Raw genomic sequence first — 26932 nt, forward strand, 5'->3', positions numbered from 1 at the left:
TTGGAGACCCAAAATTCTTAGTTTATTTTAATTATTATCCTACACAGTTGCTTCAGGAAAAGAGAAAGCATTTGAATAAATTTTTCTTTTCAAAAACTCAACTGCATCTTCATTTTTCATTTCCTGAAACTTCTTGTTCTGGATCTGTAAGAAAATAAAAGGACAGGGTACATTATTTCTATTGTCCAAACTACCTTGTCCTACAAACTAAGCGCTCAGCGATGAGAAGACCACAGGAAGCTGTTCACTAAAAATAAGTTCACTTGTATCACTGAGCCTATAAAAATCTATATAATCTTGCTATTCTAAGTCCATAAAAATCAGGGAAATAAGCCAAAGACACACAGGTTTCTCAGGTACAAAGCAATTCGTGGCTTGATTTTTTTCTCTCAACTATTTATTTACTGATAATGGTAAGCAGTAGCTTGTCTTTTAGAGGTCCTCTCTCTTTTGTCCCTAGTAACAGTACCACTACTTTCTAACTAGAAATAATGCACAGTTACCACTCTGGAGGAAGCCCACCATTCCTGGTGAACCTTCATGCTTTGTAGGCCTGATCTACCAAACACACTCATCACTGTGCTGCTAACAGGACTGAAACAGAGACAGTGACAGGGCTCCTCTCACCAGAATCACGTGATAGCCCAGTTTATTTAGATGCCGCTTCTTCATTGCCAGCTTCCCCTGGGGGTGTGCTGTACCTAGACAGAAGGCAGACACAGGAGCAAACAGAAAAGCCAACCTGCAACCAAGGAAAGTAGGGAAGACTTCACTGTACAAATAATAATCATTTATAAGACAATGATTCGATCATGTTCTTTAGCACTGCAGAATACATGTGTCATTCTTCCTTCTCCAGGTTTAAGTAATTTTGACTCTTTTCTTCCATGAGCTTCACACACAGCATCTACCCAAATACACCTACAGCAGAATTAGGTACTTAGATCTCCACTTCTCCCACAATGAGAAGGAAATAGATCATTCAACGTTCTCCATTAATTTAAGAGATTCTGCATTTACTTTGATCCTATGCTAATGATATTCAGAATCAGTTACTTCCTCCCATAACAACCTATTTGGAAGGTTGAGGAAAGCTAAATGTCTTGGAACACTGATTTCTCTTACACAATTACAATTCACTAGCTCTCCTTTCATCAAAAAGCAAACTGTACAAAATACATTGCTGTGCAGTGATCCAGCACATAAATGTTAAGTATTAACCAATTCTGCTTAAGCATTACTTAAATGATAGATGTCCTGCTTCAGTAACTGAGAGGTCAGTCTTCTACACAAGATTAAATTAATCACCTAAAATGTGGATATGATGATCCTTTTTATTCAAATTATATTTCAGTAGCAGAATTAACAGCCATAACGTGTCACTGAGATGCAAATTTTTGAGACTTGAGAGAATAACCAAATGTTTAATCAGACAAATACTTTTATAAAAATTGCTATCTGCATTCATTACAAGAGTATCAGATCACTGTGATGTTTCCTGCCTCCTTCTCTGAAATGTTAAGTGTTTGAAGAAGGTATCAAGCTGGATGAATTGTTGCTTTGCACTGTCATGGCAACTTTTGGATATTCCAGTGAGCACAAATAACAACAGAGTTATCTACTTTGCTTCTTCAAATCAGTGAACCAAAGAAGTAACTAGATGTGATATGTGCTAATAAAACTAGCATGCTAGAAAAAATACGCAGTCACAAAAAGACACCTCTGAACACGTGAATCAGGATGATCATCTGTTGCAGTTATGGGGAGCACTTTCTTCCTGTCTGAATCCATTCTGATTTCAAAATCTGAAAACAAAACAACAAACGTTTAACTCTGCAAGAGGTTAAAATTAACGTTGTCATTTGAACCCATTAATTGTTCCAATTGTTTTCAAATGAACCACTAATTTGAAAAAGTTAATAGACACCATCACTGGTCTGTTTCTAATTGCTGTTCTCTAATAATTGAATTATTACTGATAGCTTTTCCCTCCCTTCAATGAATATAAAGTTATAGCTTGCCCATCTCAAGAAAAAAATTAATTTGTTTCTGGAAACTGCAGATTTAAGTTTATGGAGTGAAATCATCATTTAAAGAAACTACTCTTAATCGTTGTCTGTCATGCCTACTCAGATTTTCCCACAATCCAATTCCTCATTAGAAATATCTAGGAATAAAATTACTACTACTACAGAAAATCTAGTAAGCTGGGTGGCTGGCAAAAAAAAAAAAAAAAAAGGCAATATCAAAACATAAGAGAACCCAAAAGAAATCATATCTCATTTCATAAAGGAAAGTAGAGCCTAAATCTTAGCCAGACCTTCAGAGAAGAAACAAGAGAACAAAAGAGAAGGAAAGAGAAAAAAGAGAAAAAAAGGCAGCTGCTGTTTGGCTTTGTTTCTAACATGATTTGGTACTAATATGTCAACTCTCTCAAAGCTGGCCACATAGGATTTAGGTACAATTAGCATCTGCTTGCTGATGCCTGAAAAATGTCCAAAGCGCTTTTGTAAACAAGAGAAATCATAAAAGCTTTTGTAAATGGACTCAAAAACTTTAACTGAAGCATCATTAAAAGTAGATTCACCAATCAATGATATCATTTGTTAAAAGACTGTATCTTCAAAGTGTTAAACTTTTAATCACTTGCACCCTCTGCAAATTTATTACTATCTTATTATTTTGGGTATTATAAATCCATATTAGAAATAACATGACAGTCAGTATTATCACTTCATACCAATATGATATCTGTACGGCAGCTGAACGTTTTGCCGAAACATGTTCTCATCTCCCAGAAGTTCTATCAGTGCCTCCTGAGCCTTTCTGAGATTAAGAGATACTAATGAGGACAAATTCTCAGTCAGCACAAATGCAGGCTTTGTGAAAGAAGGGCTGTCAAGTTCCATACATGTTTTCACTGAGTGAAGCATCACTGTTTTTTGTTCTTTAAGATCATCTGAAAAAGGATAAAAAAAATATTAGATACAATATATTATCCCACTGAATTTTTCATTTTATTATCATTTATAGTCTGTTCTAGCACAGCAAATTCCACTTGACTAATCTACTAGCTATATAAAATTGTAATGTGGAAACCAAATTCTTCTACCAACCATTCCCAGGACCTCATTATAACTCAGAGCATTCCAAATCCCACTTTTACTCGTGACTCCAGGTACTAAAGTTAGTTTGCAAAGTTTAAGACGTCCTATGTTTAAGAGCACACTTATTATTAAACTGTTCACACCATGGGGCCCAAGATAATAAGCCTGATTCTCTAGTGTAGACTGAGATCACACAGATCACATCACTACAATAGCTTTGTCCTGAGGACTTCAAATTTAGTATTAATCATGCTTGTGTTCTTTAATTTCTAATCTTTTAACACAGTTACAACAAATTACATACACAGGCAGACATCCTGTTTAAAACAAGAGCATGACAAAGTAAGGTCTGACCTGACAGTGTAAGTTCATCCTTGCTGTCCTTTTGCAGCAGCTCATCAAGTGCACGGTGGGGAAGATATCCTAAGATGCCAAGAGAATACACTGCCTTCAGCAGTTCTGTGTTGGAAATCTGAGGCAGGCACTTATTCAAGCAGCTATGAAGAGTCTCAAAAAACCTTTTCCAAAAGGAGAAGTATCTCAGTACACAAAAAAGGCTACATAAAATACATATTTCAAACAACTTAGAAATCTTTATTATCTTGTACAATTGTATTTTGTGTTATCTAACATTAGTGTTCGATTCTTACTTTGAGGATACAGCTACCTATCAACAGATTTAGTAGCCTGGTCAGTCTAGAATCTCGTTAGTCTTTTAGTTAGAGAAAAAAATCGTATTTAGAAAAAATATGAAAAGACACAGCAATTTACCTTACAGATGAATGAAACAGGATTATGAACTCTTTCACAAATAAAATTAAATATTAGTTGCTACACATTACTCTGTAATGATTATGTAACATCTTATCAGGCACTCTTAAATTAAAACCTACAGATGCTTTTGGACTCGGGGAACATGGTTGAGTCGTGAATACACTCGAAGAACAATCAAAAGGTTTTTCAAGTTAAGGAAATCAGGGTCTTCTGTCACCTTCTCAGCAAAATTATCCAGCAACTCAGTAGGCTGAAATGCAAGTGTCTCGCAGGCAGAGAGAAAAAGGATAATCTATAAGAAAAGATAGTTTTATAAGTCAAGAAAACCAGTGAAGTTGATCCTACCTGTTGGTTTCACAGAATACATTTTTAATGAAAGCAATTTTTTCAAAACTTTTGTTTCCTTACTTATCAATAAATAGAACAGCATTTTAAAATTCTAACTATCAGTTTCATCAGATTGGTATTCATAAACATTTGTTCTCCAAAGATCTAGCACAAAATGAAGAAAGGTAAGATGGAAGCACCAATACTCTATTAGTACCACTATAAATTATTTGGTCTCAAAAATTTACCTGTCTTTTGTCCCAAAGGTAGGCAGTAGAATTAACATAGTCTGCTAATGCTGAAAACAGTTTTACATTACGGTACTGGAGAGTGTAACAAGCTTCCAGAACGAGAATTAACTGCCGAAATGGAATATCATGGACGTTTTCTGTAACAGAAGATCAAAGAAGGACAAATGATAAAAAGCAATGGGAGCTGTAGGTTGGAGACATTGAGACATTGTGGGAACAGTTTGGTTAAGGGATGAGGAGGGAAAAATATGATAAGAAACTGTGGAAGACTGCGACTAGCTAGGCAAAGCTCAACTGAGCTAAAACACATTAAGAAACTGAGAGACAGTAGAAACCAAACTGAGTCAGAATCAAGCTATAATAATCAGCAAAAGGGGACAAATTAACAAAATAAGTAAGAAGATTGTGTTCCCAGGATGTCTTCTGTTCTGGGATTTTTGATTTTCAGCATGCACTAAAAAAATGCTGAAGAAAGTCACTGTTCCCTCTGGGTATGCCACCAGGCCTGTGTGCTGGGTGTGGTGGAAGCCCTATGGGAGAAGCCAGGATGTGCAATTAAACATTGTGTCCTAATATATATGAACGATCAGGACAAATAAAGACTGTAAAAGCAGCCTTAATGCTTCTGGATCATTTCTATTAAGAATGCTATTTTGCTATCTTAATGCTTTTTGAGACACAAATTCTTATGTATTTTAAGCATGAATCAACACATACTGACTACATACACTTCAGCAATGTATTGCAAAGGTATAGAGAGGTGAATGCATTAGCTTTCATTTAATACTTTTACGGGCTACAGCATGAGGTTAATTATTTATTAAGCAGTACTCAATAATTAAATCCAGTAATCAAGGAAATGCTATTTTCCCTTTAGTTTACCAACTAAGCACACTAAGCAATCCATCCTGTAAGTTGTTGATTTCCAATTCAGATTTGTTATAAAATTTTATTTGAAATCTCTTTTCCTTGCTAAAATTAAATTCTTTTTCTTAAATCCTGTGTACAGAAAAATGTGAAGAAAAACATATAATTCAGATAAATGTTAAGACAGGCAGAGATGACAAGAGATATTTGCTTTTATTATTGATCAGTAATTTTCTGTCCTGCTGCTTGTCAAATGGCTCCACATAACTATAATATCCTGTGAAACAAAGATGTTTCCTGAATTTTAAAGGAAATCAGAAAAGGGAGATGAGACAATAATTAGGAAGAATTTGGTATAAGGAAGGGAAATTTAATTAACATATTTTTTTCTTACCCTGGATCTTTTTACTGCAGGGATTCAGGATTGGAAGGGAACAATAATTCATTGCAGAAAGAGCCAAAAACATACGCAGAGCATTCGGAAAAGTCAAACCATCTATTTCTCTCACAACTGCCATCTAAAGTGAACCAGAGTTTATTAAATCCTTCATTCTTCAGGCATATTATCATTGCTTTCTGGTGAAGACATTATCACCAAAACTTTCCCAAAGTCCTTAGTTCAGATTTATAGGAAAGAAAAAGAAGCAAAAAACAGTAAAAGCATATAATAACTACTGTCAATTTCTTATTACACAATTATAGCAGGTCAAGTGCTCTAGAAATGTGTTACTACACAAATTTCCAGCAATTTGCCTTTATATAGTTATTTTAAAAGAAAAAAGTCTCAGTAAAGGTCACTTCCAAATACTGTGAATACACATCTTCTACCAACTCTTAAGAAAGTAGCAGAAATAAAACAGACACAGTTAACTTAAAAGTTCACAGTAGTCCAATTATGGTTTTGCACGTGCATGAAAGCTGTAAGCCTCCAAAGTGATTCAACAGTATGTGAGTGGTCTGTACATGGACTGAGGCAGAGAAGGTCAGCTCTGAAGCCAGAAAGGAGATTTCATTTATCAAAGTCATCATTAGATTGATATAAATGGCAGTAAAAATGAAACTACAAACTATACTGGCTGTTAAAATACAATATATTTACTGTATACATATCAGAGGTTAAATACAAAATGCAACTATAATACGAAATTGCCCTGTAAAAAAATAGCACCCTGTGGGCTCACAAAATTAAGTGCTCTCTTTAGTTAACAAGTGCAAATTCTATTTTCCTCTCAGTTTTATGACGTTTCATGAATGCTATTAAAACCTCTAACGTCAGAGCCCTTCAGTTATGTGATGAAAACACTAGCAAGCCCTGTTTGAAAGGTTTCCAAAAGAGTTTTTAAATCGGGGGACAAAACCCAGTACACCCTGCCATCAACACCTACAGCCTGCTCCCAGCCATTGCATTTCCCAGGGAACCCATCACACACACAGGAAAACAAGACCATGAGCTCGGGGAGTTCTGGCATCTCACTCCCACCAGTCCTCCTGCCCTGTACAGTTACTGGACACAGGCCTATCACAGACCAGTTTTCTGTCACCTCATCTTTAGCCACAGGCTGGGCAAGGGAATCAGTGCCTGTAAGCACTTCTATGAAACACCACATGGCCAATCCAAAGAGGTGAGGGCATTGCTGTTTTAATGCCTCAATTCCTTTTGTTACCAGCCTCTAAATATAAGTTCTTCCTACAGATATAGCTGGACTATGATGCATATAGCAAATACACTTATCTTTCTATTACATTTTCTCTTTCAGTGTCTGCAAAGAACCATACACAATTTATAACTGATGCAAGAGCACAGGCTTTGTAGGAGTAAAAATGAGAGCCTCCAACTAACTTTACCTCTAATTTCTTTTTCAGAAAAACTGGAGCATCTTTTCCCAGGCATCTCATCAGGTTTTGCAGAATAAAGATGTCTCTGATACTTGAAATGCGCTGCTCCACTAGTAACCTGATGGAGAAACACACACAAGAGTTCTCATTTCAGCAGAAATGGGTAAGTACCCCCATTCTTCTTCACTGATGTACCCCCCAAGTTAAAGATATAATTCCCTGCTCCTGTCCCATCTTCCTTTTTTTGAAATGCTAACGTAACTCTACATGACATAGCTGCAGCACAGATATTTTACACATGGAAACAATTATAAATGCTTTCTTAATGTTAATCCTGATAGATGAATGTTGTTGCTGATACACTTAACAGCAGGGGAACCTGACCAAACTGCACATGTGACAGTGCAAATATGAGTGCTCTTAAGCCTCAAGGAATTAACACCCTTCTGCAGAAAAAGAAAATTGCACATTTTTATCTTTAAATCATCAATGTGCAGGCAAGCTCTGTAACAGACACAGACAACTGGATGCAAGTGAGGAGTAAAACCAAACAGTGCTGTGGGCTGAACAGAAGGAGATAACATGGAGATCATACACACAAGATGAAGGTGCACTCCTAGCACATCCGTTTTGGGCTCGGTGGGTGGTATTGTAATTGTTATGTCTGAACTACCCTTAAATATACCTGCACAGGTAAACATACCTACAAAAATATGAAGTGTCACTTTCTAAGGCAGTGCACTGGTCTGAAATTCATCCCTGCAAATGGGCCAGAGCTCCAAACATCAGGACAGAAAACTGTAGATGGGACCCCTGCTTTCCACCAACTTTTAAGAACTGTGTGCCTGCGCTTCCAGGAGAACCTGTTTTTTGGGTATCACATCCACCTTCTCAAAACAGAACGTGGTACAGGGTCAAAAGTACTAATCCATAGCAAGTTTTGTGATAGCCTCAGTAAAATCAATCTCATGGGAGTGAGCATATTGCTTGCACACTTAAATTGCATGGGCCCAGAAAAAAATGCCAAAGAAGTTATTCTGATAAATCACTACACAGAGGGACTTGCTGGACACAACTAGTCTTCATCTGAATTTCCTCTTACTAAACTGTAAGAAAATATTCCCAGGCTGTTAAACAATGTTTTTCTTCATGAAAAATCAGAGAAGTCCCTAAGTAAGATAGTATCATTACCTCCTGCCTGCATACAGAAGAAAAAGGGGATAGCTATGTGAAGGAACTTGATCAGCATCACAAAAAAACGACACTGGTGGAGCTGCAGTCAGAACACAGAGACCCCCTGCGGACCAGTCTAGCACCCTTTACCACTAGAAGCCGTGCTCCTTGAAACTGCACAGACAATGCCAAAATTCACTGTCTAACACAGCTCTTATCTCATATGATTACTTAAATCCTAAAACCACAATGTATTTTAGGTGTAGACATACTCTTGATGATTTCTAACAGACATGCATTCAAACAACATTTAAATAGGAAAAGCACACGAAAGATGTATTTTTCTCACTGTAATCCAGCTTGAAGAGCGCTCACATTCTTGTCTTTATCCATCCCTGGTAAAGTAGTTGCCAAAACTGAGATACATCGGTTATCAAGTTGATTGAGCTTCTCCTGTTAAAAGTGTTGACAGTGTCAGATTACTTCAAACCAGTAAAAGTTTTAGAAAAGAAAAACTGACCACTCTTAATCCGTACCTGCCATTTTTTCTTTTACTCCTCAAAAGTCAACTTATAAGCTTTAATTCTGCATAACCAACAACATCTCACATCAGTCAAACTTAGTTGATTTGAAAGGGGTAATGATTTTTGAGACTTATCCTTTCTGTTACATCTGTAATCAGGCAGTGGTTTCAAAAGTTAACAAAATTAGAAGCACACATAAATGAATTATGGGAACTATTTCCATGGAACATCAAGGATGTAATCCAACTCTGTCTGATGCTGCACAGCTTCCCAGAATTACCCACTGGTAATTCAGCCCAAATTTAGGAGAAGGATTTTCATACTTACTTGGCACACTCTCACCAAGGTCTGGACGAGGAGCGTGTTCTGCGGCACGCCGAGGTTCACCAGGGCGTGCAGGCTGAACACCAGGTCCCCGCGCGTCATCCTGCGCGCGTCGCGCAGCAGCTGCTGGCACAGCCTCACGAACGCCGGGTGCTCAAAAATCAGCTGCTTCTCGTAGCGCTGCTGCTCTTCCGACAGGTTTTTGAAGAGCCTCCAGGCCATGGTTAAAGAGTTTGTGTAGTGCTTAATGGAAACAGCCGCCTCTGAAGCCAAGTCCAGAGCATCGCAAGGACAGGTGCATTTCCGGAGACTGATAAAGAACGGGTCACTATGATCTACTGCGTGCTTCGGCTTGAAGCTCCCAGAATCATCCAACTTTTCAACTTCCAAGGAGCTCTGGGAAGTCTTCTCACTCACCAAAGCCTCTGCACCTGTGCTATAAACATCTGTCTTTTGAGATAGATATCGAAGAGATGATCCATGTAGAGAAGGCAAAGTATTTAAAAGTAATTTCCTTAAGTTCACATTTTCTAAGGGATCCCTGTATCTGCCAATCCATAAAATGTGTTTTCTTATTGTGGCTGAAGATTTGGGAGTGAGCACAGAACTGTACCTATGTACATATCTAACAGTATTTAACAAATAATTTATTTTATTATTCATTTTTGCTAATATCTCATTAATAGATTTGAAACGCCAACTCAAAGTAAGGGATCTGATGACATTCTATCAGTGGAAACAGTTCTGGAGAAACTGCACAAGATCATTCATCTGTAAAAACAATTGAAAATTACGGATTAGTTACCAGACTTTCAATTCCCACAGTTTCAGTTGTCAAATCTGCGCAATTTTACAGGAAGGGAGAAGATTTGCTAAAAGATCCCCGGAAAATGGTTTGCAGAGAGGCTTGGTCTCCTACATTTCAGTCAAACATATCAGTAGTAGGACAGCCCGGAGATCAACTCTTACTTCCTCCTTGCTGCTCTACCTGAGAGCTCTGCCGGGAAGCAGAGTCTTTTCCTAAAGGACGTTTCCCCGGGCACACGCGTCTCCCGACAGGGCCCTGGGGGGTCCCTGCAGACCTTCAGCAGCGGGTAACGGGATCCCGCCTGCCAGCCTGTCCCAGCCTGCCTGCCATCCCACGGGAAAGCCGTCTTCACAGCACACCCGCGGGCGCTCGCGCTCCCGGCGCCGGGGAGAAGCCGCTGGGTTTCGGGATCACTTCCCGCTTGCCCGGGGAGCGCTGCCCAGCAGGGCGGGACAGTACACGGGGACAGAGGTCTTCCGGCGGCTCCGCGGCGGCTCGGAGCACGCGGGAGGAAAGGCGGGGATGGCGCCGGCCGGGCAAGGCCGGGCGGGGCCGGGCAGGGCAGGGCAGGGCCGGGCCGGGGATCCCGGCGGCCGCTGTTACCTCGCACGCGGCGCCGCCGTCACACCGGGCCCGCAGTGCCGCGAGCTCCCGGCGGGCCGCGCGAGACGGACGGCGCCTGCCGAGGGACAAACTGCTGCTGCGCGCGGCGCGTTGCTGAGCAACGCCAAAGCGGCCGTTGGAGGGCGGCGCGCGCATGGCCAAGTTCGTGGTGGCGGGTGAGGGAGGACCCGGGACCGGGCGGGACAGCCCAGGAGGCAGCGGCACCGGCACCTTGTACCAGCACCTTTTACCGGGACTCGGGCTGGGCAGCCCCGGAGGAAGCGGCACCTTGTACCACTACCTTGTACCACTACCTTGTACCACTACCTTGTACCGGGACTCGGGCGGGGCAGCCCCGGAGGCAGCGGCACCTTGTACTGGTACCTTGTACCGGGAGCCGGGCGGGGCAGCCCCGGAGGCAGCGACTCCAGCACCGGCAGCGGCACCTTGTACCGGTACCTTGTACCGGGAGCCGGGCCGGGTAGCCGCCGTGCTTGCAGCAGTCGCCCCTCTCTGCGTGGCGCGCAGCCTCAGCCGGTCCCGGATCAGCGTTCCCCTTACCCGTCGGTGAGGCGTCAGCCTCTCTGCTGCTGTCCCCCCAGGAGTGGTGTCCCCCCAGGAGTGGCCTCCTCGGCCCCTTGGACGCTGGCTATGGAGTCTGTTCATCTGCAGAATTACCCTTCCTTAGCCGGCTCACGTTAAGCAACATTTGATCTTTTAAGCCCTTATCAGTGAATGACAAAATCATCCAATTGCGCTGCTGTTGTTATGTTCACAGGTAAGGCAAACTGCCCTTACTATGCCAAGGCTGAACTCCTGGCTGACTATCTCCAGACTAACTTGCCCAACTTCAGGGTTCACAAGATTATTCAGCATCCTGACAAGTGGGAGGTAAGGGATTGTAAATCAAATCGCTGGTAGGTGCCCCAGTGCTCTACAAACCAAGAAATCTGCTTACCTGTAGTACCTTTCTTCTTCTCTTCTATTTGCGGTTTGCTATGTGGATAGAGGTGCTGTAGGAGCAGCTTTGGCTATGAGAGGCAGCCAGAGGAAAGGTTACAATGTTTTGAGGAACTGACATCTCTGAGTTTTACCAGAGAAGATGGGCACAAAATGTGGACCAGCCTAAACCTGTATTACGTCAAGAAAAAAGTTCAAGGTGGTTCTACTTGGTTATTTTTCTGGGTTTTTTTTGCTTGGTTGGTTTTTTAAGTATAAATGTCTGCTCAGCCTATAAATCTTTTGCTCACTGTGATTACATATACCTTCAGAATTGTTACTTGTCAAGAGCCTTTGTAGCATTCAAGGGCTTTGAATTACAGTGAAAGTATAAAGTTAAATATCACATATTTGTTTGGAGTGTGGATTGGCCTATCTAAGTACTTACGCTGTAGGCATGCTGCCTATAAGGCTCTGAAAAAAATGCAGTCTTACTCCATGAGATAGACAGTACTATGGTATTTATTCCCTTATATATTTTGCTTGACACCTCCACCAAATAACTTAAATAGTTCAGTGAAAAGCAATTAACCTCTTCACCTTACTTACCTTCTGTGGCTGAGTAAGAATACTCAAATTACTCACTGCTTCACAACATTGCTGTCTTCTGTACCACTCAGACAACTAAGTGAAATCAAGACCTTGAGGTAAACTATTCCAGTGTATCAACATATCTTGCTTTATGTTATTCCCTCATTTTGTACCCACTGGTACACAAATTCTGAAGCACCTTGTAATTATATCTTGAGAGGAAATAGTAAGAATGCTTGTAGCTGTAATGTTTAAATGTTATCAGATGTGATGTATTAAAACATCTGGTGGGAATGTTTACATCAGCAGTGGCTTCATGACATTTGTGAAACAAATGGATGGGAACACAGACAGTGTCCTATCATTTGGAGAGAACTGTTGGACCGTGGAGGGAAGGGTCAGCTTCTGGGAGGACTTAATGATTTTCTGGAATATGCTCAGGTAATAAGTTACCTTTAATACTGTAAGCCCGTGTTTTGCAACATTGTTGTTCCTTTTTCCTCCCTCAAATGTTAAATAAAGCTATTGCAATGTTGCCTTGATGGGTTTGGACTGCCGTTTGATTAGAGATCATCCTTTTTGTTCTTAGCAATATTATGGCATCACTTCAATGATGCTGAGTGAGGAAATGTTAGACATTGCTGAAGAAAACCTGCAGGCACATCTTGAAATTGTAAAAGAGGATGAAGAGATTAAAAGTCTTATTAAGCCTATGCAGATCTGGATCACGAGGTGAGAGTGAAGAGAGTATCTGTGAACTTTTACTCTGTTCAGAAGAGTGCACTTTTTCCTATCACATGGAACAGGTGTAACCATCTGAAGTTAAACACAAATCCCTGTAATTTGATTATTTGCCTTGGGTTCTGCACCTCTCACTATGAGCAAATAGTATATAACATAGAAATAATTTATAGTTTTGTTACATTTTACACCACTTCGAATGAAGAGTATGAACAGGCATTATTTAGACCTCAGATCCGTTTAGGGGAAAGTAAGTATTTACAAATAAACTAGAAATTTTATAGTGCAACTATCTTGCATTAAATGTTGTTGGAAATATTAGAGTAGGTAAAGTCTCTTGCAGCTTTACTTTTAGAAATCCTTGTATTTCTAGTAGTCCTAAGAGAGCACCTTAAAAGATTGTGGTTCTGTGAAGACATAAATTTTTAAGTGATGGCATCAACTGAAATGCACAGGATGGAGAAACCTTCAAATGAAAGGAGGACCCAACAGTTTTAATTCTTAACCTGCCAAAATGACAAAAAAGAGTAGTAAAGGATCCAAGCTAATGGTATCTTTAAATGTAATCTATTACAAAGCAAACACCTTTGTGTTTATGTAATACTTCCAAACAAGCAGTGGTTCATTGTTAACTGTAACTTTTCTGCATCCTCTCTTATCAGTGCATCAGTTCCAATCTGTTATCATCTGATCCCTCTGTTGGCAAATGGAGAAGTGTTTGGGATGACCACAGAAATCAGTATCCATTTGCTTGACACTGTCCAGTTTAAGGAAATTCTTCGCAGTATTGTAATGGAAGCTGAAGACATGGCATTCCCACTTCTCCGCAGTATTTCAGAGCACACGGGATTAGATCAGGCTTTTATTGATGCTGATGTTATCATTGTTCTTGATGATGTCCTCTTAAACCTTGAAGTCCAAACCCTTGAGAACTACATCAGAGAAGTGAGTGAGATCTGCCAAGTGTATGCTCCCTTGATTGAGAAGAATGCCAAGAGTGAGGTGAAAGTCATTTCATCAGGAAAAACCTTTGCAAACCTTAAGGCAACAATGTTAAGGATATACGGCCCATCCATTAGGCCTGAAAATATCATTGCCATTGCCACATCCTGGGAAAGTGCAGCTAAAGCCATGCTGGCCAGGAAGCTGAATATGAGCACAGCAGGTGAATGGTTATGTAGCATTTGGGGAATTCAGCTCACCTTTGAGAGTACATATTTCATTCCAGAACACAGTTGATGTGCATGCAGAAAGGCACAGAGGTGCACCCACTGAATTTCTTGGCTGTACAGAATGCCAGAGTGTCTTTTGCTTGCTCTGAGATGAAGTCCTGCCACTCTGATGTGTATTTAATGCTGGAAATATGCTAAGGAAGACAGTTATTTTGGAGATTGGAGATTGCATTTGCACTCTGTAGTGCATTGTTATTTTGGAGCTGTGAATGAACATGGCAACACACTGCTGTGCAGATAATGAGAGTAAACTAGAACTCGTTGTGGTATTATTTTGAGGTTCATTAGCTTTCATTTTCGGGTCAATTGTTATAGCTTCGTTATATTTGCACATTCCTGCACTACACAGCAAAGGTGTGCTCTGACAGTCTGCTCAGCGTCAGGATTCTGTAAGTCTTGAATAGCTAGAACTGGTCATTGATGACAAGTCTAGATATTTTGGAGCCTAATAAAATAGAAAAGCAAGTTAATAGGCTGAATAGCCTATCAGCAGGTTATTTGAGAAAACCCTTTTGCACCAAAGCAGGTAATTTTTATCTTTTTAATGATTGTTTTTATTGTTTATATATTTATGTTTTTACAGGATGTATGTTTGCAATATGATTTGTTACTGTTTTAAGAGTTAAATATTTACTAGATTTTTACTATTATTTACAGTAACATGATATAAATTACAGCTCCTTTTTCAGCTTGTGATGAGGTTTCATATGTTATGGAGAACTTGATTTTTCAGATCAAATAATTTCTGCTAGCAAGGCAAGGCACAGATTTGAATAATTCATTTTGAAAAGGATTTCTGAAGCCCATTTCTCTGAAATTATTTGTCTCTTCACTTTCCTTTGTTACAGGAGTAAAAGATGTGATTGTTTGGGGCAATATTACTGGCTCTAACTACATTGATTTGTCACATGCAAAACTTTATGGATATGACTGTGCTATTCGGGGCCCTCCTAATTTTCAACATCCTTTGTTGAATATGATTTATGATAGGTACAGTACAGATTTATTTATTTCAAGTAAAATTAAATAAGTGCTTTAAATCCATGTTTATCTGAAATGTGTAATAAAACATTAAGAAAGGTTTTTGTTTTCAAGATTTGTCTTTACTGATTGTCACTGCTCATAAAGGAAAACACAAGTTGAGGTACTCCACCTGCAAAAGAAGTTGGGTAGTTCTAATGCTGTGCATAGTTCTGACTCTCCTGCCAACTCTTTTTAAGACTATATTTTTCCTACATTTTAAGTGGGTGTCTCTTATATCATGAGCAGTTTATAAGAAGCAATTGAAGGTGGTGACTTAGATGTCTAGTTTGCATAAAGGAATTTTGAAATGATATTAAACAGGTATCTGTACCTGAATTACATGGAATAGGCCTGAGTATACTAATGTTGTCAGTTTCCCAAAACAGATGATTTGTTAATATATGTGAAGAGGATACCTGGCAGCTAGATAGCTTCCTCTGGAAAGAACAGTAGCAGAGAAAGAGTGGGTGCAGTGAGAGGGCAGTAGATGTGACATACACCCAGGCCTGGCTATCTGGAGCTCCCACTCTGGTCTAGACTTAGCATTTAATGGGGAGCAGACATGTCTATGTTCTAGGCTTGTACTAAGCCTCATACAGGCAGACAGGTTCATGACTGGGTTCTTATGTAAGACAGTAATATAGAAATTACATATAAATATGCATCACAATAATAATAGAGGTTATGACTTGAGTAAATGACCTAACTTCCATGGTAAAGTAGGACTTGTTACCTTTTAAGCTACTTTTTGTTAGACCTTTTTTTTCTCTGTTTCTTCAGCAGTGAAGTTTGACTAAGTTTTGACTATTTATTTTCCTCGGGTTTAGTTATTTTATTTCTCTGGGGAACTACTCTTCCTGCAACCATTGTAGTTTTTCATCTCTTTTTTTCTCCATTTTTTTGCTTGCAGCGAATGGATCCATTCAGAATTCCTGTCTGCACAGAGTACGCTGAGTTCCCGGGTGTCCCGTTGCACAGCAATGTTACCTGCTCATGCGATAGCCACAGTACTGCGATACTGGTACCATGGCTCTCCTGGGGAGATCATTTCTCTGGGAATACTTAGTGAAGGTAAAGCTAGTTTTGTTTCACATATTCTCTTGTAGCTTTGCCCTCCATGTAATAGCTTTCCCCTGTCTAGAATGTTATTTTTAATCAATATTTTTCATTGAATAAATACTTGTAAAACAAATCATGTGAGGCTAAGGGTTTGTTTCATAATAAGAACTTCCAAATCTAACAGAGCTTGTGATAATGCTGATTTTTTGCAGGCATCTCTTAGGTTAATATTGTCTTTTTGCAGATGATCTCTTAATCTTTTAGTTTAAATGCTTTTCTGATGTATGTGTTTCATGCAAGAACTCTTTATAGTTCTTAGAGCCTAGGCTATGAAAGTGTGTTCCTCTTGTGTAGTTATGTAAACCAATAAATGGAATATTTCACAGCAGCCATTTAACCCTTATGAAATAACTATTTTTTTCCCTGTAAGATGTACAACTGATACAGCAACTGTGTTATTAAAACACAGGAAAGAAACCTGTTGGAGATGGTCCAGAGGAGGGCCACACAAAATGATCACAGGGATGAAAGCTTCTCTTATGAAAACAGGCTGAGAGAGTTGAGGTTGTTTAGCCTGGAGAAGAAAAGGCTCTAGAGAGACCTTATAGCACCTTCTAAATCTTAAAAGGTCTTATGAGAAAGATGGGGACAAATGTTTTAGCAGGACCTGTTGCAATAGAACAAGGGGTAATGGATTTAAAGTGAAGGAGGGTCAATTTAGATTAGATATAATTAAGTTTTTTACAATGAATGTGGTAAGGCACTGGAACAGGCTGCCCAGAGAGATGGCAGATGCCTCAACCCTGGAAACATTCAAGATCGAGTTGGATGGCCTCAGATACATTTGAAGATGTCCCTGCCCATGACAGGAGGCTTGAACTGGAGACCTTTAAAGGTCCTTTGCACTCCAAACCCATCTGATGCTATGATTCATGCACATCTAATTAAGTACAAAGTTACAGTAAGAGACATTCTTTTTTGAACCGTAGATTAAAAAAGGCAGTCTCCATTTATAATGAGATCTTACAGTTGGAGACTTTTGCAAGTCTGTAGGACTTAATGTTGACACTGGTGAGGATGTAATCAGAAATAATGTGTTTTGTCATTTTTTTCCCCCTCTTCTTTAGGTCAGTTTTGCATTCCTGAAGGAATTACCTGCTCTATGCCAGTGAGGTTCCAGAATGGTAACTGGGAAGTCGTGACAGAATTAGAAATTGATGAAACGACTCAAAAAGTTCTGAGACGGTTGTCCCACGAGCTGGTTCAGGTGAGGGAGTCTTGAGTCTCGTGTATGCTCATTCTGCCACCTATAGGTGATACACGATCATTCGTTGTGATACAACTTTGAACACTGAGACCTCTTGTTGTTAAATGTACAAACTGCACTTAGGAATGGTAAAGTGTAAGGTAGTATTTGTGTATTGAAATGAACAGACAACTGTTCTTCTGCCCAAAAAGGAGATGATAAAATAAGCTCATGTGTAGAATTTGCCCTCCAAAGTCTTGCAGGCTTTGTGCAAAACAGAAATATTGCCTTTCATTTAATGTTTCTACGTTCTATGTTGATTTTCCTTATGTGGTATTCAGAGTATTTCTATGATAGAAGACATATCTTTTGGCATTTTTATGACTGTGACTCTGCATGAATGAGGACCAGACCTTACTAGAATTAGGGATTTTTCAGAAAATGCTACATTATTGAGCACTATTTTCATCATGAACTTCTTGTCATTTAGTGAGACAAAAAGAAATTATTTATACTATTGAAATATTTTAAAAGACTGTCCCAAACTCTATATTCCAGCTTTAATCAGATTTTGTGATCTTCAGTCATACTAGTAATATATAGAAAATATTTTGTTTTAACGTATTTTAAGTTTGTGCTAGATATTAAGGCAGATTAAAAGAATGAGTAGTATTAAAAGTGCTTTTTCTTCCATTTAGGAAAAGCTCGTTGCACTAAAGGAAATAAACGAAATGCAACCATATGAAGCCGAATAAAAACTCCACATCTTCTCCCAAGTCTTTCTCTATTGCCTTTGCTATTTAATTTGCTTTTCAAGCTCTCTGTCCTCCTTCATCAAAATAAGAACAGATGAACACTAAAGCATGTTTTAGTTTTGTTTTTTCACTTTTTCTCTATTTTCAGGTTGTGAAATTCCTGCACTTTTGTTCTCGCCATTTCTTTCAAATTTTCATTCCTACAGACCTTTTCCTTAGTTTGTTTTCTTTCTCACCTCATTCAGATTCTTTCCAGTACTTTTATATCAATCCTTTCTGTTCTATAAGCTGTTCTTCTCTGTTAAGGACAGGCTGAAGAATGAGGAAACTCTTCGAAGTTAGATACCCAAAGCTTCTACTGAGCACAAAGCTTTTGGGTTTTCCATGCTGTTTTCTTGGGAAAGAACTACAGACACAATAAGATGTTCTTGATGAATACAGAATTTAATTATTTGGCTAAACATGTCCTTGTTTAACCCAGACAGGGAATTCCCAATTAGGTAAGAGTGTCCTTCCCTGTCTACTCTCTACTTGTATGGCACTGCTGTCCTGTGGAGCTGTCCCATTCCTCTTGTGTCAGCATTAAATGCTAAGCAGAGGCCTTCCCACTGCTAGCAGTGATGTGCTTAGTTGCGACCTTCTCTTGTGACATCAGTATCAGGTGTTCAAGCATTCCCAAAGTGTCCTGCTTAATCTCCTTGCATGTGGAAGTATTTTAGGAAGCTAACAAAAATAGCTTATGCTTCTGCTTTTTTTTACAGAAATGGAAACCTTGCCTACTGGGTCACTTTAGCTAGAATTGTCCGGAAGAGAAAATGCTAGAAATTCCCACATTAAAATAAAGTTTCCATTGCTCAAAAGAGCAAACTGGAAAGAAAGTCTAAGCATTGCTGTAACTTCTGCAGTATTTTCCTCATTAAAAAAACTCTGGGATATCTCTAGGTGGAAAAATATTTCAAAACCAGTGTGAATGTAACATTTTTAACCTCTAGACCAAAGTAAAATTTCTACTGATTTTAATGAGTCTATGATTTGTATCCAACTACTTATTTCTTATTTCAATAAACTATTGCAAAAATATGGTTTAATACCTATAATGTTCATATGAAAATTTGGAGCAGGATTGTCACATACAGAGTAGAAGTTTTATAATTCCAAATATTTTTTAAAGGTACTGAAACACAATACTTTTGTAATAAAGTATCTTCTTAAGCAAAATTGATTTTAAACACAAAAATATGTCTATACATCTACTTAGTGACAAATTAATCTTTCTTTCCCTGTTTTTCTTATGTATTTAATGAGTTTCAAGAGTATACTCACATGTTTTAAGTCAAACATAATTAATTTCTTGTTTAAACAGAATTGTTGAGGAAGTACTTTTACTTGCATCTTTGGTGTCTTAAATGATGGAGACTGTGTTAATGAAATGTTACTGTACTTGCTAATTTTTTGCCAGATATATTTAAAACAAAATAGAAAGCTTCCTGTTCTTTGAATCATTTACATATAATTGCAATAAATTCATTATATCTGTTCAAATGGAGGTTCAAACTCTGAATAGGGGTAGACTTCTTCTATGAGGAAACCAAGAGAAGTTACTGGCTAATTAGGACAGGACCAGGAGGGATGTGTCACTGGTCTTAGAAAGCTGGGGTATCACAAGGGACCTGGAAGAATGTGGGGTTTTATGAAAAGTGTACAGGGGAGAAGCAACATTTAGAGGAACTGAGATACTATGATAAGTATCTTCGTGGAAGAGTTCACATGGAAATTGTAGAGGTAGGTGTTGTAAAGTCTTGAAGACAAGGGTTGGGAACCATTTATTTCATGAGGAAGTGGTGTCAAGGGAATTAGTTTCCAGTAGTGTATGCACAGAAGATTGGCTGAATTTCTGAGGAGCATCTGGAGGCAGATGTTTCAGGAAAAAATAGCAGGGAAGGATGCTACCAGTAGTCTCTACAAATGACCTGATTTTTCTATAATTCCTTCTCCAAGGTAGAAAAGTTAGCTTCTCTAATGTGTATTTACATTTGGGCTTTTTCTATATGAATAGGCTTTAGCAATCTTACTCTTTGAATTCTTTTATTCTGCCTGTGGAGATGAGTTCAAGCACCAACGTTTCACAGCTGTTAATGAGAGGCAAAATAGCTCTTCCTGCAATATATAAGTAGGCTTATCTGACTTCTGAGTCACCAGCTGAAAACCTCTTCTCAGAGACTGGGAGCAGAAAGAAAAAGCTGTTTGTGATGTCTCATGTATCCTAAATTATGCTAACTGGATTTGTCTGGTGGTCTGCAGGAAAATTCAGGTCTTTCCTCATGGAAGCATGAGTGAACGGAAAAGCTTTTTTTGTTTAGGAGAAAAAGAAATAAAATATAATAGGAAAGCTAAAATATGGTAACCTAATCAAAGTTAGTTACAGTTGTAATACAGCAATTGACTTAATGATCAGTAAGTTTGGGTTTTCTACAAGTAATAAGCAATTTCTGGGACAGATTTTTTCACAAGTCTCTAAGTCATGTTATGTATACAGGATATTCACAGTATTGATGACTCCTACTACCTGGGTGTTATGGTAACTGTTGAAAAATTTATGGAAAAGAGCTTTAAGTTGTATATGTCTTACAAATGCTATATATAGATTCCTCATAAACCCTAGCATTTGAGTGTACTGAGGAGCTTTGTGGTTGGACTGAACAATTCTTGTTCTAGGACATTGCCACTAGGGCTTACTATTTTTCTTCTTTGTATAGGTGCCCCAACTCTTTGTTACAGCACACTATGCTTTCTGCATTACTATGTCAGTTTCTACCTCATTTTCAGTCTCTATAGCAACAGTTTCTCAGCAACTGGGAGATGCTTTGTAAAGGCCTGTCAATTTAGAAATATTGCACTCCAACTATTAAAAAAAAAAAAGCTTTGAAAAAAGATCAAAGAAGTTTTATCTTTAATAATTCAAGATATTTATTATTAATTAATTAGTGTTCTCTGTTTTGACTGCTTAGACAATTACCTGATACTTTGATCTGGGCCTTTGCTAGGCATTTGTTGTGAGCAGCTTTAACTTAAAAGCAAAACCTTTAGAACTGTGTCTTGAAGTCAACTTTTAAGTACTGTAAAACTACTGGACTTCTCTGGAGGTGTCATCTGACTTCTGGACCTTTAGTAAGTAATGAGAGGAAGGTAAGCACAGCTACTGTATTTAAGAGGAAGCAATTATTTTGGCCTTTGAACAGAGCACAGAATGTTTTCACCCTTCACAGGAAACAAAAGTAATTGTAGGTTCTTTTATGCATATTTAAGATGTTGATCATATGTTGTCTGATTTCAAAAGAATAAAAGTCTCTGTGATCAAGTCAATTGATCTGCTGGGAGGTTTCTGTCTTACTTCATGTGGCTTGTCTTTCTCTGTACTTTAATTATGTAGCATGCTTCAAAATGCATTTTATTTGCTAAAGTACATGTTCTGAGAACCTGTAAGGCAAAGAAAGTACATGTAAGTAATCAAGTGTTACTTTTCTTTCACATTCCACTAAGAGTCAAGAAAAAGGTTATCCTTGTTCTGCTTATGAGTATTCGTATTAATGGGACCAGGATTTTAACTGTAGCAATTTATTTCCTGAACATTTGTACATAATTTTAATCTTTCTGTTTGTTTTCTTAAGTGTTTTTCGCTATTAAAGCACACAAATGACTGAAAAATAACACACAGGCTGAAATAGTGTATCAATGGGCAAAGTTACTTCAGATTTCATTGGCAGCAGATACTGCTTCTGCTTTCATGGTGTTCATGTGCTAACACTCAAGTAGATTCTCTTCATTTCACCCAGGCACTCCTACTGCAGTCAAGATCTGGACTTTCTACAGAGTTTTGTATATGAAAGTGTGGACTGTACATACATTAATAATGTCTTTTTAAATTTTTGGAGGGAGAGTTCATAGATATGATGCTGTACAATGATGGCCAGTTTGGTAAAACACATAAACACATGGTTAACTTCGAGACCATGAATACCCTAGTACAAGACTATAGAGTGTTTTTCCATATGGGTAATTTAAATGTTAGACATTGTTCTGTACTGGATAGAGATCTGGTCATCTTACAGTAAGTATCAAGCACTCATAGATTATGCATGCTGTATAACTCAGTAAGTCAGTGGATCTGTTCTTACTGGAGTAAGCAAATTCTAATGAGTTCTAATTTAAGTGAGTTTAACCTGGATATTTTTATATTCATCCTATTCACTTTCTTTGTTTTATGTACCTCTGGAATGAGAAAATAAAGGGGTCAAGCTGTGTGGTTGTAAGTCTACCTTCTAGATTGCTACATGTAGCTTTCACCAAACTCTTATGTTTAATTCATTCTCTGTGTCTTCTGATTTCATTGATTTCCGTACATGAACTTTTCTTTCAAGCTATGCAGAGGCTCCTACTACTGCAGCTATTTTAGGAACAGTTGTATCACATTTGCATTTATATTGCATGTGAATATATATCTAGAGGCAAACTTATGAGCCTGTGTAAATGCTGGGCAGAGCTGTAGTTTTGCAGAACCCTTAGTAAGAAAGAAAAGGAAAAGTGGTATTTCTTTCAAATAAGGACTACAGTAAAAACTGTGGCATTATAGTCTTGAACGAAAAAGACTATTAAAGCAAATCTGTATCTCAGTATTTTAAGTATCTAAATTTAGGTTATGACTGAAATTTAGGGACTGAAACACAAAGTTGCAGCTTTCACCAATTAAAATGGTGAGAAGCATATTTATGGCAGACTCAGTAATTTTTGATTGTTGAATGTTTATGCTTCATAATTGGCCAGTATTCTGTCATGTTTATGACAAATGATCAATGTTTCTCACTGAAAAAAAGTAAGAAGTGAACATTTGTTTAAGTTCAGATTTAACACTAAATTTATTACGTTTTAGACAATTTCCAACTATCTAATTTTTATTCATTTTAGCAATTTTTGCCTTTGTTATGCCCAATAAGCCATATAGATGGCCTTTGGAATCTTGTATGACTTAGAGCCATTATTACCTAGTGTTTTGCAACTGCAGTGTTAGCTGAAAGATAGTTACTACAGTTAATTCAGATTTATATTTCTGTGATTAGAAATATAATGTAGTTTAGACCATTAGTGAAATAAATCCTGAGGGGAGATATTTGGTTTCCATTATTACAGGGACATAACTACTTTTGCTTTCACAGTTGTCTAAATAAGTGGATTCATGGTTAAGCTTCCTTTTCACCTTCCATATCAGCTCAATAAGAAATAATGCCAGCTCAGCCTAAAACTTTAGTTTTGCTTGAAAATTTTAGAAAATACTTTTGAGTAATTGCAATCAATGAACCTTGGGAAGAGCCTGGTGTAGATATGCCCTCTGTGACCTGAAATTATACACTATGGACTGTGTAGTAATCCTGCATGTAAACACTGGGCAAACAAAATAAAGATCTCGTTTCCTGTACTTAAAACTGTTTTGAGGACAGGTTTTGCCCTGCTACAAATTTGCAGTTACTTGAATTACTCCTATTTTATGCTGAGCAGAGGGCTTGTGATTTGCTGGCATTTCTCTGCATGTGGCACCAAAACTATTTTGTTTAATGTAATACTGTTTAATTTAATTTCTGAAATGCATCCAGTGAATTGTTCAGATTAAAAGGTTTAATTTGAATGGTTCGATATGTCTCTGTCTAGAATATGTGGTTTTACACTTTGTTTTGTTATAGAATGCCTAATGCCATCTGCTAAATTTCAAATGGATCCAGACTTGCAGGGTAAGGATTTTTCTTATTTTTTCCCAACTTTTCTCAAAAGGCATTTCTGTGTCTTTTTTGAACAGAAACCACAGAATTTTAATGAAATCATGCCACCTTGAGAATCTGTGTGCTGTAGCATGTAAATGACAAATTACACAGCTGTGATGTCCTACCTTTATTGTTGGATCTGTTCTGGCACCTTCCTTCCATTATCACATTGGCTTATGGTATGGTCAGGCACACTGGGCCATGCTCCCTAATTTATAATAAATGCTAAGTTTTTTTCCATACTTTGGAATAGGCCTGAAGGATGGCCATACACTCCATTTTTGAGTGCAAAATCTCAGCGGACCCCTCATCTCCCACAGAGCAAATACCTCAAAATGCAGAATAACAGGTAACCAACTGAAGATGTCAGGAATCAGCACACTTCTATGTGTGTAGGAGCTCCTTTGTCAACTTCTCAACAAAGTGAGGAGAAATTTGGCTCACAGCAGAATGATTACATGCTGGTCTTCTGTCCAGAGGGGAAGCTCCCTTCCTGTGAGAAATGAAATATTTTAATGTTCCTAAATAGCCTCTCATCAATAACAAATCTTAAATACTTTACTATTTTACTTATGTGTCCTCACAAGTTTATTCTGGAACTATGCTTGACAGGCACAGAATGCCCTACTTTGAGGCCACATTTTGTCTGTAAGGGTGGACTTGAATTAAGTAGCAGATGGCTACTAAAACATATTCCCTTCACTTCAAAAATCATCTTGTGCATGGAAGGTGTTTGAGTTGAATCGTGTATATATTTCTAGCATTTGTATTTGAAAATAAGCATTTGGAACTTAATCCATAACCTACTGAAAACTGTGGGAGTTGTTCTGTTGCTTTCAAAAGGGCTTTGGATCAGTTTATTGAGGAAAGAGAACTGATGATGCGTGGAAGTCAAAACTCATTTTTCACGTTGTATGACATGCTACACTACATCTCCAAATAATATCACAAAACATAGTATGACAAGAGCAGGACTAAACAGATGGTATAGCAGTTATTGGCATCTTTCTATAGCTCAGACAGCATCTGGGAACCAGCAGAGCCCATAATTTACTGACTATTAATATTAATCTAGTGTATTTCTTGGAAACCATTGCACACAGATTGGCTCCTTTCCAGACTGAACAGGTGAAGTATTTTGTGAGTTATTTCTACTCATTTATACATATTTATTGCTTATCTTTAACCTTAACCAACTGTGTGTAACTCTTCCTCTCTGAAGTACAGGGAGAAAAGAGTCTCTGAAAACAGAAGGATAAGTGATAAATCTCTTTCTAGTTTCTGAAGTTTAGTGAACAAGCCTTGTGTTTTGGTCTTGAAGTTCTAGGTATGTGAGTAAAGTATTAAGTATAGATCATGGTCAGCATCTCTTACTTTCCATTCAGAAACACATCCTTACTGATGTGAAAGAAATAAACTGAAATCATATAAGGGTATGGGATTTAGTCAAGCAGATTGAGTGGGTTTGCTAAACAGAGATGTCAAAAGTAATTTGCTCTGGTAAATGGCTTGTCTTCATCTGCAAGAGTCCCACATGTTGATCTTGATTTGTTTAATGCTTGAAACAATATGCATCCAAAACAATAACCCTGCTGTGCAAACTGACAAACTGTTCCTTGTAGAAGAGTATCTCTGATCAAAAAACCTTTTTGCCTGAAAAAATATTATTTCATTATGATCTTGGCTAAAAGTATGTGCAGTGCATAACCATCATAGCCCTTGTTCTGATCTGTGAATAAACTTGATTCCCAAAGAAGCAGATGTGCTCTCTGTGTTAAATTCTGCTTTTACAGGAGATCATGTCACAGTTTACAAGAAGACTGTCCACTCCAAAGAGTTACTTGAAAAAAAAATTTTCTTTTTGTTTTCGATTTCCCCCCCAGTTTTCCTTCAGAGTGTTGATCAACTCAAAACTCCAAATTTGGTTGTTTTGATTTTTAGTTAGTTTTGAATGACCCACTCTATTGTAATGTGTGTTTGTTTTCTTTCACAGAGGCCTTCAATGATGTTCAGAGCTCCGTATACAGAACAGCCCTAAAACTACGCTCAGTACAAAGTCTTTGCCAGTGTTAGTAGCCAAAGAGAATCCTGTGCTTTTACAGGGAGGAGAATCTGTATAAAATTTGCATTGCTGTCACCATGAGTTATTATGCTACTTTGCTCTGTCATTTTCTACCTTAGAGTTTCAGAATGGATTATGAACATTTAAAATCTAGGTAGTGCTTCATATACAAATTGATTTTTTTTCTTTTGAATGTCAATGGAAATACATTAGTGAAATTCTAAAATTATGAGAGAATCAAATTATTTTTACAATCTGCAACACTGCTATGTAGACATCACTGGCAATTATTAATCTTTATCTGTATTATTATGCTCATAAAACGTCAAATTCTAATATGTTTCTTAGGAGCTGATTTATTGGAAATAATCATGGCTTATTGAAAATGCATTGACTGAACTATAAGAATTAATGAGAGCAAAATGAAATATGATAGACCAGAAAACTCCTGGTTAGTATTCATTTTCCCTGTCTTTGAAGTGAGGGAGAAATTAATGCAAGCAGAGAATTGTGTAAAGTCCTGGTCACTTAGCTCACTTTGAAATTACTGGATGTAAATTCCATATTGAGCTAAATTTCATGGAATTCTTGAATTTCCCATTTGAAACAGTCTGTTGCTGAAAATGCACAATATTGCAAATGAGGTCTTCAGGGTAGGACAGAGAAGATGACTAGATTGTTGGCTTTGGACATATTTCTTTCTTTGGGGAAGCTCTTCTATAATATATTTAGTCTGGTCCCAGCTCTGATATGGTTTATCTACCTGATGCTCTGTGTCAATGTGGAAGAACCAATTCACACAGGTACTGGTTTTCTTTTTATATGGTGTACTGTTTTAGGCTTCATTTTACAGATTTGTCTTAGCTAGGCATTTCTGATA

General features: G+C 38.0%; 3 protein-coding genes across 12 annotated transcripts in view; 2 read left to right on the top strand and 1 right to left on the bottom strand.

Annotated features, from left to right (window-relative positions):
* On the bottom strand, positions 1-10687 carry FASTKD2 (FASTK mitochondrial RNA regulator 2). 2 transcript variants are annotated; one of them, XM_088167869.1, is made up of 12 exons: positions 10595-10687; positions 9187-9954; positions 8685-8788; positions 7172-7280; positions 5721-5844; positions 4457-4596; positions 4001-4173; positions 3462-3625; positions 2741-2959; positions 1721-1805; positions 628-742; positions 1-144 (listed from the first exon to the last, which is right to left on the bottom strand). In XM_088167869.1, the coding sequence occupies exons 2-12, from the start codon at positions 9844-9846 to the stop codon at positions 40-42; spliced, it is 1998 nt and encodes a 665-aa protein (XP_088023995.1). In that variant the 5' UTR covers positions 9847-9954; positions 10595-10687; the 3' UTR covers positions 1-39. The 2 variants fall into 2 exon arrangements, with proteins under 2 accessions (XP_088023995.1, XP_088023996.1); XM_088167870.1 differs by having other exon boundaries at positions 10172-10634.
* A 35-nt stretch (positions 10688-10722) lies between these two features.
* MDH1B (malate dehydrogenase 1B) lies at positions 10723-19200 on the top strand. 2 transcript variants are annotated; one of them, XM_088167887.1, is made up of 9 exons: positions 10723-10770; positions 11373-11485; positions 12431-12565; positions 12714-12856; positions 13528-14030; positions 14946-15087; positions 16031-16191; positions 17307-17446; positions 18124-19200. In XM_088167887.1, the coding sequence occupies exons 1-9, from the start codon at positions 10749-10751 to the stop codon at positions 18178-18180; spliced, it is 1416 nt and encodes a 471-aa protein (XP_088024013.1). In that variant the 5' UTR covers positions 10723-10748; the 3' UTR covers positions 18181-19200. The 2 variants fall into 2 exon arrangements, with proteins under 2 accessions (XP_088024013.1, XP_014735827.1); XM_014880341.2 differs by lacking the exon at positions 10723-10770 and having other exon boundaries at positions 11182-11485.
* Positions 19201-19353: 153 nt separating this feature from the next.
* Positions 19354-26932, top strand: part of DYTN (dystrotelin) — a 129404-nt gene continuing 121825 nt past the window's right edge. For 6 of the 8 annotated variants that reach the window (XM_088167880.1, XM_088167881.1, XM_088167883.1 and 3 more), the window contains exons 1-2: positions 19354-23960; positions 25984-26058. In XM_088167880.1, the coding sequence (XP_088024006.1) occupies positions 23867-23960; positions 25984-26058 (169 nt within the window). In that variant the 5' untranslated portion in view covers positions 19354-23866. Of the gene's footprint in view, positions 26856-26932 lie in introns of all 8 variants that reach the window. The other 2 variants (XM_088167884.1, XM_088167886.1) reach the window with 2 other exon arrangements.

This window comes from Sturnus vulgaris, chromosome 7, assembly GCF_052056855.1.
Source record: "Sturnus vulgaris isolate bStuVul1 chromosome 7, bStuVul1.hap1, whole genome shotgun sequence".
Lineage (NCBI taxonomy): Eukaryota > Metazoa > Chordata > Aves > Passeriformes > Sturnidae > Sturnus > Sturnus vulgaris.